The following is a 19,063-nucleotide window of genomic DNA, read 5'->3' as shown; positions in this document are numbered from 1 at the left end:
CAATAACCAGGCTAACGAATTAGGTGATAAATGTAGAGAGTCGGAGCGAGTTATGATGGGTGACTTAAGCATGATCGATAAAGGGGATCAAACTGTATTTACTACTGAGAGGTCTGCAACTGATCAAGGCCCCACAGGTGTGGATATTATGAATGCTGGTATAGATTAGGTAGAGTACAGAGGTGTTGGTATTAACTGTATTAATGCCCAAGATCAGTCCAACTTTTGTAACAAGAGGGGGATATCGATCATTAGCTGGAATATAGCCGGCTGGGCTGCCAAGGAAACAATGCTGGGGTGGACTGATTTGATTAAGTCATATGATATTCTCTGTTTTCAAGAAAACTGGTGCTCTACAAAACCGAGCCCTGATGGGTTTGTAAGTTATCATCTAGAAGCAACCAAGTCACGACAAGGTAGAGCCAAAGGTCTTTGAATTTAACGTTGACTGTTGTTAAACATTTAACTGTCGGGGCACATTCGCAAATCCTATGGTTACGAGAGAAGAAAGGTAAAGAGGTGCTTATAATTAACTTTTATAATAATTGTTTTGATAACACACGGCACACAGCAATAGAAGAACTAGAAGGTGCCTTATTGAAGATTGTATCACAGGCAAAAACCACTTTCGATTTTATTTGGTTAGGTGATTTTAACTTTCCAATTTGCCCAATGTCGTCTTCCAGGGTGTGCGGGATACAAAATAACAGGGGAGATAATACACCGCATTTCCCGCACAATAAGTACGGGAAGGCAATAAACAATCTGCTGTCAATTTATGATTTAGAGCTCTTACTGCCTGCAAAAGATGCTAAGGGCCAAATAATTCCGACCTTTACAGGTAGGAATAGTAACTCTCATATTGACCATGTTATGGTTTCACCGAATATTGTGCCATATTGTCCGACCCCGGTTATCGATGAATCCCCATTAAGCGACCGCAACCGTATCATATTGCGTACTGAGATCTGGAAACTTAGCACTCAACAGATCTCTAGAACTGTGGACAATATTGAACCGCATAGATTAAACGGGACAAGGTTAAGGTGGAACGGGGAAAAATCTGAGAAGGTAATGAGCCTAATTGTATCAAAATCAATGGCAGATATTAATGGTATCCTGACACCAGGGAGTGCCCCTTTTTTATAGTAGATAATTTTATTAATATTAATAAGACTGTAGACACCATATTTACTAGGACCAGTAAAGAGAACACTACCGAAAAAAATGGATGGTTTGACCATGCTTGTACTGCTCTCCATTCTCAACTGAAACAGGCCTTAGCCCTTAGGCCCAGGGATAAGGATAGGGTAATATTCCTGAGATACGAGTACAAAATGGTTCTCTCCAAAAGGAAGAGGGAACTGCAGTTAGAAGCCTGGGACAACCTAGCGCGGGCAGCGGATACGTCCGACTGCTGCCTATTTTGGGCTACAGTCAACTCCCCCTTTCTTAGGGATGATAAAGCCCCCCACCTTGCGTCCAATGTCAGTAGTGAGGCCTGGGTTACTCACTTCTCAAATATTTTCCAGGCAGCTGACGAAAATAGTGAAAATGTAAGATCTTGGCATATAGTCCCTCTTGATATCACCTCAGCTGAGGTGGAAAACAGTAGTAGGGCTAGCAAGGGAGGCAAGGCCCAGGGACCGGACGGGGTCCCTATTGATGTTTATAGGACCCTTCCGGTGCTATGGGGTCCTATACTTACCTTGGTTCTTAATGCCGCCGTAACTACCATGATCCTGCCAACATGGGGCGGCTCCATTATTGTCCCTATCTATAAGGCAAGTCTGCAGCATGCAACTACCGCCCAATCAGCTTACTCGACTCTTCTGTAAAAATTATGAGCAGAGTGCTGCTGTCTAGGTTGGAAGAGTGGGCTAACGAAGAGGGGATATTAGCGACCTCCCAGTATGGATTTAGAAAGGGCCGTGGTACAAGTTGACAAGATTTTAAAAACTGTTAAAGCTGATACACCTCAGGTAAATGGCTCTGGAGTGCCAGTTCTGCTTTATGCAGATGATGCTGTGCTTTTATCACGGACCCCGATAGGACTCCAGCGCCTGATGGACCGATTTTCTGCTTTTATTGTTGAAAGGAAACTATTAATCAATAAGAGCAAAACCCATACAATGATTTGTGGTGCTAGGTCCAGTAAAAAACAAACATTCTATATAGAAGGGGAAAAAGTGCAGCAAGTTCAAAGTTTTGTTACCTGGGTCTGACCTTCTCTAGTGATGGTAGTTGGTCCAAAGAGCTTGCTAGCGTAAGGTCCAAAATGTCAAAAAGTGCCTATGGAATATTTAAATTCGCCTCTAAAATTGGTGACAGATGAACTAATGATATGATGCAGATTTATAAGGTAAGAAGTGTCTCGACTGCATTATACGGGGCAGGGGTATGGGGTTATTCCAACATTGGCAGTCTACAAACGGAAGAAAATCTCTTCCTTAAAAAACTTCTCTGCTTACCCGTCTCAGCCGCAACTGTTCTGACCCACATGGCATTGGGGTTTGACCATTTGTGTGATCTTGTTTCATTAAGGCCCTTAATGATTTGGCGTGCCATTTGGCACAAGGAAGAGACACTTTTTAACCAGCATGTTATCAGGGATTGTTTTAATTTAGTTAATTATAACAAGATCCCTTGGTTAAAATATACCGTAGATATATACCAGGCTATCTATGGTCTGGACATAATAGCAAATCCGTGTGCTGCAGGAGATATCCCCAAAAAGGCACTAAAAAATAAATTTATGTCATACCAAGTGGAGAGGCGCCTAGCTATTAATGGCCACCTGACTTCTGTCAATCTTTACAACAAATATATTGACTGCGAAGGCTCACACTCGTATTTAAGTCAGGTTTCCAGACCGGCCCACAGGTTTGTTCTTACAAGACTTAGATTTGGACTGGCTCACGTTTTGGTGGCCTTTCCTCATCTCAAGAAACATCCTGTTGGCCCCTGCCCATGTGACGGGCATTCAAAACAAAGCACATTGCACTTTATGTTAATTTGTACCTTATTCTTAAATCTCAGACTGGTCTATCTTAAACCTATGTTTATAAAATATGGAATTTACAGCATTGATGAGGCCATGAAATTGATTTATAATGTGAACTCGCCGGATATATGCTTTTTCACTGCCACTTTTATATGCAAATCTATTTATCACCGGAAAATTATGATGTTTTAATCCCATTCCCTTTTATCTGTATATTATCATGTAATTGTTCTTTTTTGCCTGTATGCTTTTATGGTAATTTGTATAATATGAACCGAATAAAGCTTCATGAAATGAAAAATGAGAACCCCTCATTTGGGGGTTCGAAACGCGTCGACTTGACCTGGCCTACTGTCAATAAAAAATAACTAGAAGGACTGTGTTAGGAGTTAAAGATTGGTTCCTAATCTATAGTCCCTGTTAAATAACATTTACAAATAAGAAAATTTGGATTTATTGATTAGCATAACTAAATAGCGTTGACAAAAGGCTTCATTTGTTTATGTGGTATGTGTGTTTTTGGATTGAGTGTGGGATGGATGTCTTGGCCAAAAGTTTGGAATGAATGTGTTGTAAATTTGTAAATTTGTACAGATATTGTATGTAATTGCAAAATTTTGCATGTCTTTGTAATTTTTCCATTCATGCACAAAAAAAAATCTTTAATTGAAAAAAGAAAAAAAGTCTGACTAGTGAAATAAAAGAATAAATAAACTAGAGACGTAATTTATAAAACGGACCGGGATGTTTTTGTTCATTTAGGTCATATTAGAAAGGATTAAGTTATGTTCAGTATTGGCAATTATGTTGTTTATTCACACTTAAAAACAGCCCTTGTCTCTTGTTAAAAAAGGGGGCTCCCCAGAAAACAGGCTATTATCCCCCTGCAGTCTTATTAAATTCACCTGTGTAAAGTTGCCAGTCTGGGGGTAATTTAACAACCTTGGCCGGATTCGAAACCCTGTCCTGTCGGCCGTCGTTACCAAAATTCAACACTGCCTTCTGTGTGTTTACCCTGATCGCAGCGAGGCCTTAGTTTGATTAATCTGGGCTTGACTCCTATGTTTGCCCAGTCTGGGAATCACCACCCTCACTCCTGGGTGATATAGAGCCCCCAGCGGTACCTTTCAGAAGCGCCGTACGCACTTCTCTTACAGCTGCTCACCAAAGCGGGAAGCGAGCGCGGTTGGGTCCGTCGAGTGCCTACCAGTCAGTCTTAAAAGGGGCTCCCAACCGCTCTCGCTGCCCGCACCAGAATGCAGCCGCTCCTGGACCGCAGCGGCAGACCGGCGATGAACGCGGTGGTATCCCTCCTCACTGCAGCGATGAACTCAGGGATCAGCTGCCACCACGTATCAATGCCGCACCTGCAAAGGGGCACAAAAGGGGAGAAAAACACCCCCGGTTCTCCCGCGAATATTTAGTCCGCTGTCCCAGATGTGAGTATCCTCTTCACTCCTTCGGATGCGATCTTTACTCCGTGCAGCAAATCACCTGAACGAAATAATAGTAAAAAGAATTACAGCCTCTCTAGTGAGGCTGGTGTGGCAGGCTGAGAAGTATGGGGGTCAAGAGACATACTCCCGCGCTCCCCAGCCTTTTAAACCTATCATGCCAGGCTGGTTCTAACCGGCTTGACCTTTGCCCCTAGCATGACCCGGAAGTGATTCTATCACTTCCGGGTCACTCGAGGTACCGGGGGCCAACCAGCAACGAGGCGTGCCCGTCGCATCATTGCTGTGAGACAGGCTTGCCTCAGTGATTGAGAGCCGGGGGCCAGTGTGCCCGCCATACTTGTGGCATGGCCGATGCCGGCCCCATCTTTCTCTAAGGGCTGTTAAACAATGTAACCAGTCTCAAGCAACCCGGCTTAAACTTGGTGCATCACTGCGCCCTTATATGCTATGATGGCAATGCCCTGCTATACTTTGCTGTGTTTTATGTGCATTGTTCTCATATGCTACGTCTTATGGATGACCCGGTCTGTGTCCACTCTGAGAAGCAGGCTTTACTATCTCCTTGGGTTCAGACATGATCTCACCTCAATTAAACTAAAGTCTTGGATGGGTGTAAGTCAGAATATTGTGGTTAGAATAAAGTGTGACATCAATATGGTGTTCTAAAGATTGTTTTCAAACATATAGTCTGAGTAAAACCAATGGGGCGATATTTTTTTGTAAATGATATTTAGGGTATGATATGTATACCATACAATATTCTTCCCTCGATAATCTGGTACCAAGCCTCCGCAAAGGACCATCACGTTTGCAACAATGCAGATGTTCATCGATATTCATGTATGTGAACCTTACTGAAATACATCGTCAGAGTCAGAGTCAGAGTCAGAGTCAGAGTCAGTGTCAAAGGCAAATATGCAGGTACACGGAGGGCAGGCGTGGACGTTTACTGCACCGTCATGTAGTGTTCTTTAAAGAGGTGCGCCTTCAGCTCTTTCCTAAATTGAGGCAGGGTTGAGGTCCTACGGGATGTGGTTCCAGATCCTTGCGGTAGTGATGGAGAAGACCAGTTGCCTTGTGTTTTCATATTTGCACTTCTTTATCTTATGCTTGATTGTGCTGGAGGTGTTTATCCTTTCAGTAAGTTAGGAGAAGGTACCAGTCCTGATCGCTTTGCTGATGATCCGCTGCCTTGAATATAGTGTGGTCCAGCATTGAGAGCCAGTAGAGTACATCAGGGTTGTTGTGATGTGTTAATATTTTTTCAGGACCTCGATAAGACATGCAGTGGCATGGAGTATGATCTTGAAAAAAAGACAGCATGTAGTCAGTGAGGCTGTAGAACAGGCCATTGCCACTATTGAGAAACAGGATCAAACAGTAGTTCTGAAGTGGCTTTCTAGGATGATTGGTTTCACTTCCTTTAGTTGAGGGAATTGTACCAGGCCAACAATATGCTCTTTGAGGATGTGCTTCTTGAGGGCGAGGTCGGTGAATACAAGTGTCTGTGTTAAGCGAAAGTTGTGGTGCTGTCAGAGCTGTCCAGGTCTATGTCAGTGTGCCAGTTTAGTCTATTTGTTGTTTGCTGTTCTTAGCAAACAGTAGGATGTGTGTCTTGTACAGGCTGAACTTCAGGTAGATGCTGGACATCCAGGTCTAGATGAGATGCAAACAGTATTTGAGGAGCTAGATTTTTAAGCAGAGTAGACTTTAATATCATAAATGTTACCCTTTTCAAAGTTAGTTATCTTCATCAGCTACTTGTGATACCTGAGGGAAAACAGATGCAGTGCAGCCTATTCTCTTGCATACATTGCGGTGGTAAAATACACCAACAGCTAACTCATGAATCTCTCAGCAAAACCTGTACTGCATGTAAGGCTCTGGTAGGGGCCACACTGCCACATGATAATGACTACACACTGCCAAACCCCAATCTGAAGGGGGTTAAATTCAGAGGGGTGTAAAATGAGAACAAATAAAAGCGCCTTTCAGCCCTTTAAATATGCTCTGAATGCAAACCAAAATGACCGCAACCATTAAAAAAATCTGAACTATGTGTTTAGTTTTACCTTGGCTTTGACTAAAGAATCTGCCATTAATCTTTCACAATTTGGAATCTATGGGTCTAATTCTCAAAGTATTTTCAATGAGGCGTATTTACTTCAGACCAAGATGAGTGCATAGTAATATCCATACCTTGGATCCAAAACCTTTTCAATGAGCCGTGCTTTACTCCAGGTTTGGGTGTGAGTTAAACAGTAGCCACACATTGGTCATGAAACCTTTTCAATGAGCCGTGCTTTACTCCAGGCTAGGGTGTGAGTTAAACAGTATCCACACCTTGGTCATGCAGCCTTTTCAATGAGCCGTGCTTTACTCCAGGCTAGGGTGTGAGTTAAACAGTATCCACACCTTGATCATGAAGCCTTTTCATTGAGCCGTGCTTTACTCCAGGCTTGGGTGTGAGTTAAACAGTAGCCACACATTGGTCATGAAACCTTTTCAATGAGCCGTGCTTTACTCCAGGCTAGGGTGTGAGTTAAACAGTATCCACACCTTGGTCATGAAGCCTTTTCAATGAGCCGTGCTTTACTCCAGGTTTGGGTGTGAGTTAAACAGTAGCCACACATTGGTCATGAAGCCTTTTCAATTAGCCGTGCTTTACTCCAGGCTAGGGTGTGAGTTAAACAGTATCCACACCTTGGTCATGAAGCCTTTACATTGAGCCGTGCTTTACTCCAGGCTAGGGTGTGAGTTAAACAGTATCCACACCTTGATCATGAAGCCTTTTCATTGAGCCGTGCTTTACTCCAGGCTTGGGTGTGAGTTAAACAGTATCCACACCTTGGTCATGAAGCCTTTTCAATGAGCCGTGCTTTACTCCAGGCTAGGGTGTGAGTTAAACAGTATCCACACCTTGGTCATGAAGCCTTTTCAATGAGCCGTGCTTTACTCCAGGTTTGGGTGTGAGTTAAACAGTAGCCACACCTTGGTCATGCAGCCTTTTCAATGAGCCGTGCTTTACTCCAGGCTAGGGTGTGAGTTAAACAGTATCCACACCTTGGTCATGAAGCCTTTTCATTGAGCCGTGCTTTACTCCAGGCTAGGGTGTGAGTTAAACAGTATCCACACCTTGGTCATGAAGCCTTTTCAATGAGCCGTGCTTTACTCCAGGTTTGGGTGTGAGTTAAACAGTATCCACACCTTGGTCATGAAGCCTTTTCATTGAGCCGTGCTTTACTCCAGGCTAGGGTGTGAGTTAAACAGTATCCACACCTTGGTCATGCAGCCTTTTCAATGAGCCGTGCTTTACTCCAGGCTAGGGTGTGAGTTAAACAGTATCCACACCTTGATCATGAAGCCTTTTCTTTGAGCCGTGCTTTACTCCAGGCTTGGGTGTGAGTTACACAGTATCCACACCTTGGTCATGAAGCCTTTTCAATGAGCCGTGCTTTACTCCAGGCTTGGGTGTGAGTTAAACAGTATCCACACCTTGATCATGAAGCCTTTTCATTGAGCCGTGCTTTACTCCAGGCTTGGGTGTGACTGTGAGTTAAACAGTATCCACACCTTGATCATGAAGCCTTTTCAGTGAGCCGTGCTTTACTCCAGGCTTGGGTTTGAGGTAAAAATTATCCATCCTTTGTTCACAAAACATGTGTAATGAATATGACAAGTTTAATTGTGACTTTTGTGACCAAGCCTGTCTTACCCCTGAAAACTACTTAGGGGGCATGCTTTGTGTATCACTCTTTTTTTATCTAAACTCAGTCCTTGCAGGCATGACCCTAATAATTTGTATTCCTACGTTGAAATGTAGGCTCTGCATGGTCTCTGACAACTTTGAAACAGACATTATGTTTCAGATTTAGAAAGATTTTGCAACCGGTTTGCGACACAAACTCCAAGTTGGTCTTTACAAACCAACACAAATGATGGTTTGCATGTGGAACTAAGCACAATGCAACGCAGCGCAATGCGATGACTGCAATACTTTGCATCAAAGAGGCATTCTATTGTTGCAGCATGGACGTTCCCATGCACCCACCCATTGGTTGTGATGCAAATCCATATCTACAAACAATTGTAGAGAGCATTTTCCATCTAAGTCCTGCACCCCCCGCACCCGCTGAGGCTGGTGTAACGAGGATAAATATTATTATCTCTCCGCGTTTTGTCTCTTTGCATGTGTGCTGCAGAATCACCTTTCTATCCAGCTATCGCTATCCATGCAGGTGTCTCTGTCTCTCTATATATCTATGTACCTAATTCTGTCTCTATTGGTCTGTATCTACCTCTATTTATCTTTGTCTCTATATGTATCAGTCTGTATAAATATATATATATGTACATGTCTACGCACCTCCGTGTTTCTGTTAGTATATCTCCATCACTTATCCATCTTCATAAGTCTCTCCCTTTCTCTCTCTGTTCCAGTCTGAATATCTTTATGCATCTTTGTCCGTGTACATCTCCCTTTCTTGCTGTGTATGCCTCTCCTGTCTCCTTGCTCTATCTTTTTAAATCTAAATCAGTTTAAATCATAATCTCTTCCACCTGCAGGGCACATACTGCTTCCTGGCCACAATCTTACCATGCATCTGCTTGGATACTAGTGTATTCAATGCACATTCTCACTACATCATGATAGGTTTTCATATTTATATTCTCATGATAAATTACAAATGCTGTTGAATTCCAATGAACTGAAACACATACAAAGAGGAAATTGCCTTAAAGTACATTTCTGTCCAGGAAGAAACACCTTCCAGCACAAAAATATGCTAACCACAATGCTGACACCCTTCCAATATGATGCAATGGCTACTGAGTTGGTGCATGGCTTCTGGAAGGGCGCCAGTGCAGGGAGAGAGCAAACCTCTTTGATATATGGCACTGCTTAATTATAGATATGGCACAGTTGTACTGTCTTAGGTTATTGTAACGCAGTGCTGCAACCATGCATAGTGTGCTGCATTATGTAATCTTTTTGCAAAAATCGAGCCCTACATTTCAACTAAATGGAAAGCAATCTTCACAGCTTGATTACAAACAGCATTGGTTGGTAGCTGCTCTTTTTTTGGGATGATGCCAGTGGTACATCGTTCAGTAGTAAATGCTATCAGGTTATTCTTGGATGCCGGCAAACTCCGCCATGGTCGTCTTCCTGGACCTCTTGGCTGCTTTTGATACCATGCTGAATCCACACAAATCATTCAACGGATGCTTATCTCTAAATAACATCTCCTTATGGAGAGTCAGTTTCTTTGAATATTTGTGCATCAAATGTCCCAAGGCTTGTCCTCGAAACAACATCTAAACAAGTTCACACAGGTAGCCGGGGTCCTAAGGAAGAAACATTGTTGCTCCTATACTAAACTGATTACACCTGCCCTAGATAATTTATACATAAGCAATGCTGTAAGTAGCGCACCTTGTGGGCCTGACATTTGCGTTTTGAAAAAGCAAACGATCTAACAGCGATTGAGAATAAGTTCCTTAGGAACTTAGTGTCTCTTCCACCTAGTACACCATTCTGCCCTCTTCAATTAAATAAGGGCATTAAACCTGTTAAATATCTAGTAAATCTGCACCTGCTGCTATTTTGGAAGAGGTTAGCATCCTCCCCTGAATTATCCCCGTACGCACTTGCTTTTGAAGACGTTTGTTCATTGGACACATAGAAAAAATAGGCTGGATTAGAAATATCAGAAACCTCAACAACATTGGAGTAAAGGGGAGTAGCATAAATTGCCCAGAACTACCTACCAAGAAACAAATTAAAGCAAAGCACTAGGATTGGGTAGCTCACCATGAATTCAGCGATAGTAGGTGGGGTAGACTAACCGAGGAATTTATGGACTTCAAACTATCACGTATCCTGGAAGGATAACTTGATCTTATCCAGGTGCCGACTGATAGAAAGCTTTACACACAATTTAGGCACAGTTCTCTACCCCTGAATTCAATTCCAAACTCTTGGCTAGGTAATCCTCCCCCAACCAAAGGCTGCCCTTGTTGCTCTGCTCCGATGGAATCAATTGGCCCTATTCTTTTTGGCCCTCCTGCATATTCTAGACACAGGTAAGAATGGCTACTCCCTATCTGTAAACAGCTTGGAACGAATATATGACGTTACAATCCATGCAATTACCATGCATGCTTTTACAACACAGTCTTTGCATCGCTACTACCATTACATTGCATGATTTTACAACGCATGCTATTACAACGCATTTTTAAAAACTACCATTACAATGCATACCATTACAATGCATAATAACTTTTAGTGCAAAGAGTAGGGTAAGCGTTGGATAGTGTAGGGGTATAAATTTCTATTCCCACACCAGTGACTGAATCAGTAGGGTAAGTGTTGGATAGTTGTAGTAATCTTCTTCTTATGTAATGAATCTGCCTGGCTCTGATGCTCTTGCTATGTGATGTCATTTAGAATGTTATGGAGGTTTGTGCTTGAAGTGAGAGCAGTTAGAGAAGATGGGCTGAGCAGCCCGGAGACCGCTCCTGGTGGGGCTTATATTAGGAACTTATATTAAGCCTTACATTGGAACTTACTAAGCTGTAACTTAAGGAATAAACTACAACTACAAGAACGGTCTACTGGACTTCGTTATTTCTATGTTGGCGATGAGGATGGGATAGGGAGGTGGATTCCCCCTTCGGTTACTGTGTGTGGTGATTTATAGGGAGGTGGATTTCCCCTGGGGTTACTGTGTGTGGTGATTTATAGTGGATTCCCCCTTGAGTTACTGTGTGTGGTGGTTTATAGGGAGGTGGATTCCCCCTTGGGAGATTACTATGTGTGGTGGTTTATAGGGAGGTGGATTCCCCCTTCGGGTACTGTGTGTGGTGCTGTATAGGGAGGTTGATTCCCCCTTGGGTTATTGTGTGTGGTTTATTGGGAGGTGGATTCCCCGTTGGGTTATTATGTCAGTCAGCCAGACCTCTTTTGAGGCGTCTCCACTGGCTTTCTACTCAACACCGTGACACCTTTAAATCGGCCTTTATAATTTTTTAATCCCTACACACTCGCAGTCCCCAGTTTATACAGAAACTCTTGCTCAAATACACCCCCTCTCACAGCCTTCGGTCCACTTCCCAATGTCTCCTGACTGTCCCTCGCTATAAGCTTTCACGCAAGGGAGGCCGCCGGTTCGCTACCCTTGCTCCCAAGTTGTGGAACTCTCTCCCCTTGGAAATTCGCTCCTGCATGGCTCTCCTTCCCTTTAGGAAGCTCTTAAAGACATGGCTGTTAAGCCAGGCTACGGCCTAAGGTATGATGGTCTCTTGAGTAGAGTTAGTGTTCTGTTGGGTAGCGCCATGAAACCCTCGGGTGTGCGAGCGCTCTATAAAACGTTGATATGATATGATATGATTGTGTGTGGTACACAGGGAGGTGGATTCCCCCTTGGGTTATTGTGTGTGGTATATAGGGAGGTGGATACCCCCTTGGGTTATTGTGTGTGGTTTATTCAGAGATGGATTCCCCCTTCGGTTATTGTGTGTGGTATATAGGGAGGTGGATTCCCCCTTGGGTTACTGTGTTTCATATTACTACTTTATTACTTACAGTACTATTATTATATTTACTATGCTATTGTTGTCATTATTATTACATAGAGAAGCTGTTTTACTGTTTATTACTTACATTATTATTACTACTGCATTGTATTTATTATTAGTACATAGGCAAGGACATTTTATTACTTACATTTCTCATTATTGCATTTCTTTTACATTATTATTATTATTACATAAGAAGAGTTGGTTTATATTATTACGGTGTTCTTTTATGTGTACTTCTGGAATGTTTATCTTCTCTTCCTATGTGATACTATTTAGTTTTGATACATATTATAATGGGGAAGATGTGTAGTAATCTCCTTCTTATGTAATGAATCTCCCTGGCTCTGATGCTCTTGCTATGTGATGTCATTTAGAAAGTTATGGAAGTTTGTGCTTGAAGTGAGAGCAGTTAGAGAAGATGGGCTGAGCAGCAAGGAGGCCGCTCCTGGTGGGGCTTATATTAGGAACTTATTTTAAGGCTTACATTGGAACTTAGTAAACTGTAACTTAAGGAATAAACTACAACTACAAGAACTGTCTACTGGACTTCTTTATTTCTACAATAGTGTATCAGCAAAAATTACTAAGTGTTGGATAGTGTAGGGGTAAAAATTACTATTCCCATGTACCCCAAAACCCATGCCCACCCTAATACAAAAAAAATCTCCATTACTTACCTTATAATGCATTGTAATGATATGCGTTGTAATGGTATGTGTTGTAATGGCATGTGTTGTAGTGACATGTGTTGTAATGACATGCATTGTAATGGCATGCTAAGTAAAGGCAGTTGTGTTGTATAGGTAGGTTGTTGTAATGACTGCGTTGTAATTGATGTTTCCCGCTTGGAACCTATGACTATGGGGCAGCTTTGTGCATATCAAAATCAGACACAAGACCACTATTTGTGTGCACTGCAGCGAAGTTCCCGGACCATATCTGGGGAATTGGAAGAAAGGCCCAGAGAATTATTTTGTCGTCCCCTCTAATATGCACATAGCACGGTATATCCCTATTAGGTTCTGCCGGCGGGGGAATTTAGTTTAATCACTATGGAGTGCAGCTAAATGAGCAACTATTCACGCCTCGATTCTTATGTGCTCTTGTGCCAGTGGACGTATTATAGAAATAGTTTTATATACATTACTTTAGTGTCATAGCCTTAAACAACTTTGTTAATTTACGTATTGAGCAGCATGAATTGATTTGTAAGAAGTTGTTTAAGGCACTCATTGTACAGTTTTAGTTTCAAGAGAAGGATTGTGTTTTTAAAGTTATCTCTTCAGTTTTTTTATGTGTAATGAATGTTTTAACATAGTTAATTTTTCCGGGCTGCATATATGCACTTTTCACTTTTATGGTCTGATGTCTGAATAAAGTTTATTGAGTTGAATTGATTATCTTCATATGAGTTTCCTGTTTTGGTACACTGCGCCTCCTCAGAAAAATCTTCCGGTGGCTTCCTTTGAGCTCCCTGAAGATACTCACCCAGGCTCAAATCATCAGTCGCTTAGAATATGGCAATGCGCTTACCTTTGCCTCAAATGAATATCTCCTAACCAAAATGCAGGTTGTACAAAATGCCGCTGCGCGCATGATTAACAACTTGCCATCATAGACACCGCCAGCCCCCACACTAAGATCCCTACATTGGCTCCCAATTCAAAAGAGAGCAATGTTTAAGCTGCTCTGACTGACTGACACATGTTTGTCAGGCTCAGCTCCAAAATATTTACAGGATAGACTCAATATGTACCTCCAGAACAGGAATCTAAGATCTTGTATTATTGCTACTGCATTAAGTGATGAACATCCCAGATTGTTTGCCACTGTGATTCAGGGGTGTGTACTGTATAGTCAGTATGAGATGCTCAGTCTGGGTTATGTGTCACTAGGGCAGGTATTATCATTATAAATGCTTGTTGAGATAATGGGGTGGGTCGCCACTTGGATGGTGTCAGTGGACAGGGCCCTCACTCCAGGTTATGGTCAACCACCTGCATTAGGGGTCAAGATGATGTACATACATGGGAGTGGTAGTTCTAGACCCCACCCCCCTGTGGGAGGGATGGGAATGTTATGTAATGTTACAAAGTAATTCCAACAGCTTATGTACATTTGTAGATTGATGCATAGTATTCAGTAGTGTGTGTGTGAAATACATGTACTCTTCCTTTTATAAAGCAAAGTACAGGCTGGACAAGCAGTTATTGAGTGTTATTTCTGGGTACCTTTAAATGGCAATTACTAGCCCACACCACCTCCCTTGAGTAAGCCTTAGACTGATCTGCAACACTACCCTCTGAGAGTAAAGTGCTTAAGGGGGTGTTTGGTTCCCAGTGAAGGACAAATGCTATTTGTGCAGGTCTCACAGATATGGACTTGTATTCCAACAGTGCCCTATACAAGGGGCTTATAAGGGTACACCAGTGGCCAATCTGGGGTGTACCTAAGTCCTCATCATATCCAATTTAGGGGAGAAAGCACAAATACAGGGGACCTAATTTGCAGGAGCCCGGTCCGACTAGTTTGAAACAGTATAACATCAGGCAAAAAGTGGTCTAACGGCTAGGGCGCTCGACCTCGGACCTGGGGAGCTGGGTTCGAGTCTCGGTAACGACGCTAAACCTCCGGTGATTCTGGGCAAATCACTTAATCTCCCTATGCCTAACAAAAAGGAATGTAACGTAACAGGTGCTATGTAAAGCGCTCTGATACCTGATTCGGTTCGGGTCAAGCTCGCGCTATATTAAACTCGGCAAAAAATAAAAATAAAAAATAAATAAAAGCACATCCTACTTTACTGCGCCCAAGATAAGCTATATATAACTCTCAATTTAAATGAAAAAAGTAAAAAAAACTTGTAATCCAAAAAACAAAATTATAAAGACAAGAAGACATTGGCAAAACACAATTGAAAAAAGTTAAGCTAAAACCAAATGAAGAGAAGCATTTTAATATAAAACTGTCTCCACAAGACAGCATGAAATAAAACTACCTATAACTTGTTTTCCTTATTATCTTTTGTAGGCCTGCATCAGTAGATGTCTGGGATGAGCTGATTGTAAAAACACATTTCTGCCATGGAAGAGGTCAGACTACCACAAATACTGGCAGCCCTCTTTTTCATGTTCATCTTCATCATCGCATTAGTGGTAAATAGTCTGTACATCTGGACACTTGGGTTCAAGATGAAGAAGACGGTCAGCACTGTTTGGATTCTTCACCTCATCATAGCTTCTTGGATATTCACCATTCTTTTGCCATTTTTCTCTGTTTCAGTCCTGATGGGCATGCACTGGATTTTTGGCAAGGCCCTGTGTAAAATAATCAGCACTCTGGGCCTGCTATGCATGTATGCCTCAGTGATAACTTTGATGATTATCAGCCTGGACCGCTACGTTTTGGTCATACATCCTCTGTCGGTCAGGCATTGCAGGACCACAAAGAGATCTACGGCTATCTGTGGTGCAGTTTGGATACTGGCCTTCCTACTCAGCATACCTGAACTTGTTTTCATGGATACAAAGCCTGGTGAAAAAAACAGAACTCTCTGCCTTAGGAATTATGCTCCTTTAGAGAACTGGAACAGCCCTGAGGCCAATGTAATCAGGCAGAAGAACCATTGGGCAATGTTTATTTTTCAATTCATCTTTGGCTTTATTCTTCCCTTTACGGTCATCTGCTACTGCTACAGTGCTATTGCCATGAAGATGAGGATGAAGAAACTGAACAAGTCAAAGAAGCCCTTCCACGTCATTATGGCAGCCATTGGGTCTTTTTTTGTCTGCTGGATTCCCTATCACTTGTATCATGTCTTGACCATCTACAAAGGAGAGATTTCACAGATTGTGGTTGATTCAATGTATATGGTTTCTGCCATACTGTGCTGTGTCAATGTCTGCTGCACTCCGATTCTTTATCTCTTTGTTGGGGAAAATTTTAAGGAAGTTTTTAAAAAGTCCATTCTGACATTGATCGAGAAAGCTTTCCACGAAGATCTTGACTCAATTGGTGCCAGTAAAGAGAGAACAATGGAGCTGTCTGTATCTGCTGTCTATGAGAGAAGAGTGTCATTGGATGATATAGGAAAAATGACTCCAGCAACACTTGAAGGTGTTCCTAACATGCCTACTGTCCCTTGCTATGCTCTGTCAAGATAATACTACAATGGGATCTCGGATGTCATCGTGAACTAACCACTACTCCTAGACTTGGCTTTCTACATTTATGCAAACATTGTATGGTTTATGTTTGAAAGGGGATAGCATTCTTCAATCAGAAGAGAAGGTGAGGCCTATCAGCTAGAACTGGAGTTGAAAGGGCAGTGAGGGAAAGTTGCTGTCAATACTGTACGCAGAGTTTGACTATGAAGTGAGGTAGGGTCTTTTGGAGATGGATGTCTAAACTGGAGGTATGACTGGGCTTAGAAAGTAATGCAGCAACTCTCATTTTGGTAAGGAATTTGGAAATGTAAGTGAAGCATAAGTTCTCAGCTGGAGACAGAGTTTGACAATGAAGTAGTACAGCAGTGCCTCTTTAGATGGTAGAATATTAGGAGAAAGAATTGCAGGACCTCTCAACTGTTGTGATGAGAGTTAGAAAGGGAAGTGATTGGGTCATGTAAGCTGAATGCATAGTTGGAATATAAAGTGGCACAGTCTTTCCTTGGGACAAAGATATGGATTATAAAGTAAAGCAAGACCTCTTGGGGCATAGATATTGAATATGAAGTGACGTAGGCCCTCCTTGGTGCAGAGATGTTGAAAATGAAGTGAAGTAGGACCTCTTTAGAGCACAGATGATGCACATGAGCTGAAGCCGGACCTCTTTGAGGCCTAGATGTTGAATATGAAGTGTAGCAGGACTTCTGTAGGAAGTAGATTTTGACCAGGAAGTTATGCAGGACCTTTTTTGGGCATGGATGTTGAATATGAAGTGGAGCATAGATTTTGAATTTGAAGAGAGGCAGGTACTCCTCGGGGCATGGATGTTGAATATGAAGGCAAACAGGCTCTTTTTGGGGAATATATGTTGATTATGAAGTGAAGCAGGAACTATTTGGGCAAAAGGTGATGAATATGAAGTGAAGCAGCACCTCCTTGGGCAGTAGATGATGAATATAAAGTGAATCAACAACACTTTGGGTTATAGCTGTTGAATTTGAACAGAAGAAGGACCTTCTTAGAGAATAGATGGTGAACATGAAGTGAAGCAGCTCTTCTTTGAGATGTAAATGTTGAATGTGAAGTGAAGAAGGACAGCTTTGGGATGTTGATGTTGACCAAGGGTTTGTGTTCTCTCTTTATAATAGTAGTATAGATGGTCATAATCTGAATTTGTTGTTTCCAGGAAAACAGATTAATTATCTGCTTTAAAATTCATAAGTGTTACACGCATACCTTTGTCACTGTGTTCATTACCATTGTAAGAGATTCAAATTTGACCCCTAGATTCTTGAAAAACTCTACTGGACTAGCTTCTGATCCTAGAGTAGGCTAGAACTGATAATTCCATACTGATATATCATAGAATTGTGCTAAGATCTCCCTTTAATACCCTTCAAAGGATATTAGGTCAGCCATTGCCTTATCTTTGTCATGCAGTTACTCATGTTATCCTGCTATTATGTCTGGTTCCCTATCAATCACAAAAAATATTTTGGTATCGTCCACCTACATAAGCAGAGTATGACCAAAAGATTGCATTAGATATAGCAAAGAGACCATGTATAGGTTGAAGAGCAAATGTGAAAGGACGATCCCTGTGTTACTCCATAAATCAGTGGTTTTTCCCTCAGAGTCGTAGGAATAACCAGTAGGACAAAAAGCTCTTCACGCATGCATAGACTGTGTTTCTGATGTGAAAGCCATCAATACTGTCAAGCAGCAGCTGATGGTCAATGATATCAAATGTTGCTGATAAGTGAAGTATACCTAGTGCTACTGGAATGTTTTTGTCTAAGTATATACTCAAGTTGTCTAGCTGTGCTGTAACTACAACATCAATGTGGCACCCTGCAGGAAACCCAGGCACCCAATGATGCAACAGGTTTTGTGATGTCACAAAGAGGAATCTCTTGTTAAAACTTCCCTGATCCAGTAGTTTAGCCATAAATGTCAGTTGGAGTACTGGCCTATAAAGTTCCACACTGTCTGATTTAGAAAATACCTTTTTTAGTAAGAGATGAATCAGTGCTATTTTTAACTCTTACCTTACAGGAGACACAGGGCCTTATTACGATTTAGGTTGGAAGGCCATCCGACAGCTGGTTGGTTGCGATCCGCCCGACATCTGAGGCATCGGTCTGACTGCCCTATTATCATACAGTCTGTGTGGGGAATCCCCACTGCCTCTGACAGGTTTTATGAGCCCCCCAGGGGGGAGGATGGCGAATCATAATCCTCAAAATGGAGGTGGTCCCTACTCAGGGTCCGCTGTGCGGATGATGATGCATGTTTCCAACAGTCTTTTCATGTTGGTTCTTCCACCATTAAATGGCTTGCAGATAGGGTCTTTTGGGGCACCAAGCAGGGCCCCTGTCCCCCATGGCAATCAGCTATGGGCCCAGGGGGGCACCTTTGATGCTCCCTTAAACATCCATGCATTGTGTGGCAGGCACCACATGTGCCTGCCACACAGTGCATGGATGTTCATAAAGTGGATATTTACTATTGCTACTTGTGCTGTGGCCTGCAGCACAAGCCACAATAGGACATATACACTTTCTGACTGCTATGAAGGCAGTTGCATCGGAATTTGGGAAGCAGACCGCTGACTCCTTGTTCAACTGGCATCGCACCCTCTTTTTCACCACTACCACCCTTTGGTTCACCCATGCCACCTCTGGTTCATCACTGCCACCCTCTGGTTCATTACTGTAGATTATGGGGGGGAAAAGCACGCCTGCCCTGCCTCAACTCACATGAATTAATTTGGGGCTGATTAATGTGTTACTGAATTTGAGCTGGCACCTGCTTCCTTAGCTGTAAGTGCTTCCTGATTAATGATGAGC

At 42.3% G+C, this 19,063-nt stretch overlaps 1 protein-coding gene across 1 annotated transcript in view; it reads left to right on the top strand.

Moving 5' to 3' along the window:
• Positions 1–18,556, top strand: part of LOC144767676 (putative G-protein coupled receptor 33) — a 36,297-nt gene extending 17,741 nt beyond the window's left edge. Inside the window, exon 2 of the mRNA XM_078651070.1 lies at positions 15,079–18,556. Coding sequence (XP_078507196.1) covers positions 15,132–16,211 — 1,080 coding nt within the window. The 5' untranslated portion in view covers positions 15,079–15,131 and the 3' untranslated portion in view covers positions 16,212–18,556. The remainder of the gene's footprint in view (positions 1–15,078) is intronic.
• The last annotated feature ends 507 nt before the right edge of the window (positions 18,557–19,063 follow it).

Source organism: Lissotriton helveticus, chromosome 7 (genome assembly GCF_964261635.1).
Source record: "Lissotriton helveticus chromosome 7, aLisHel1.1, whole genome shotgun sequence".
Taxonomy (NCBI): Eukaryota; Metazoa; Chordata; class Amphibia; order Caudata; family Salamandridae; genus Lissotriton; species Lissotriton helveticus.
Note: the sequence above shows the minus strand (reverse complement) of the source record. Positions and strands in the feature narration are given on the sequence as shown.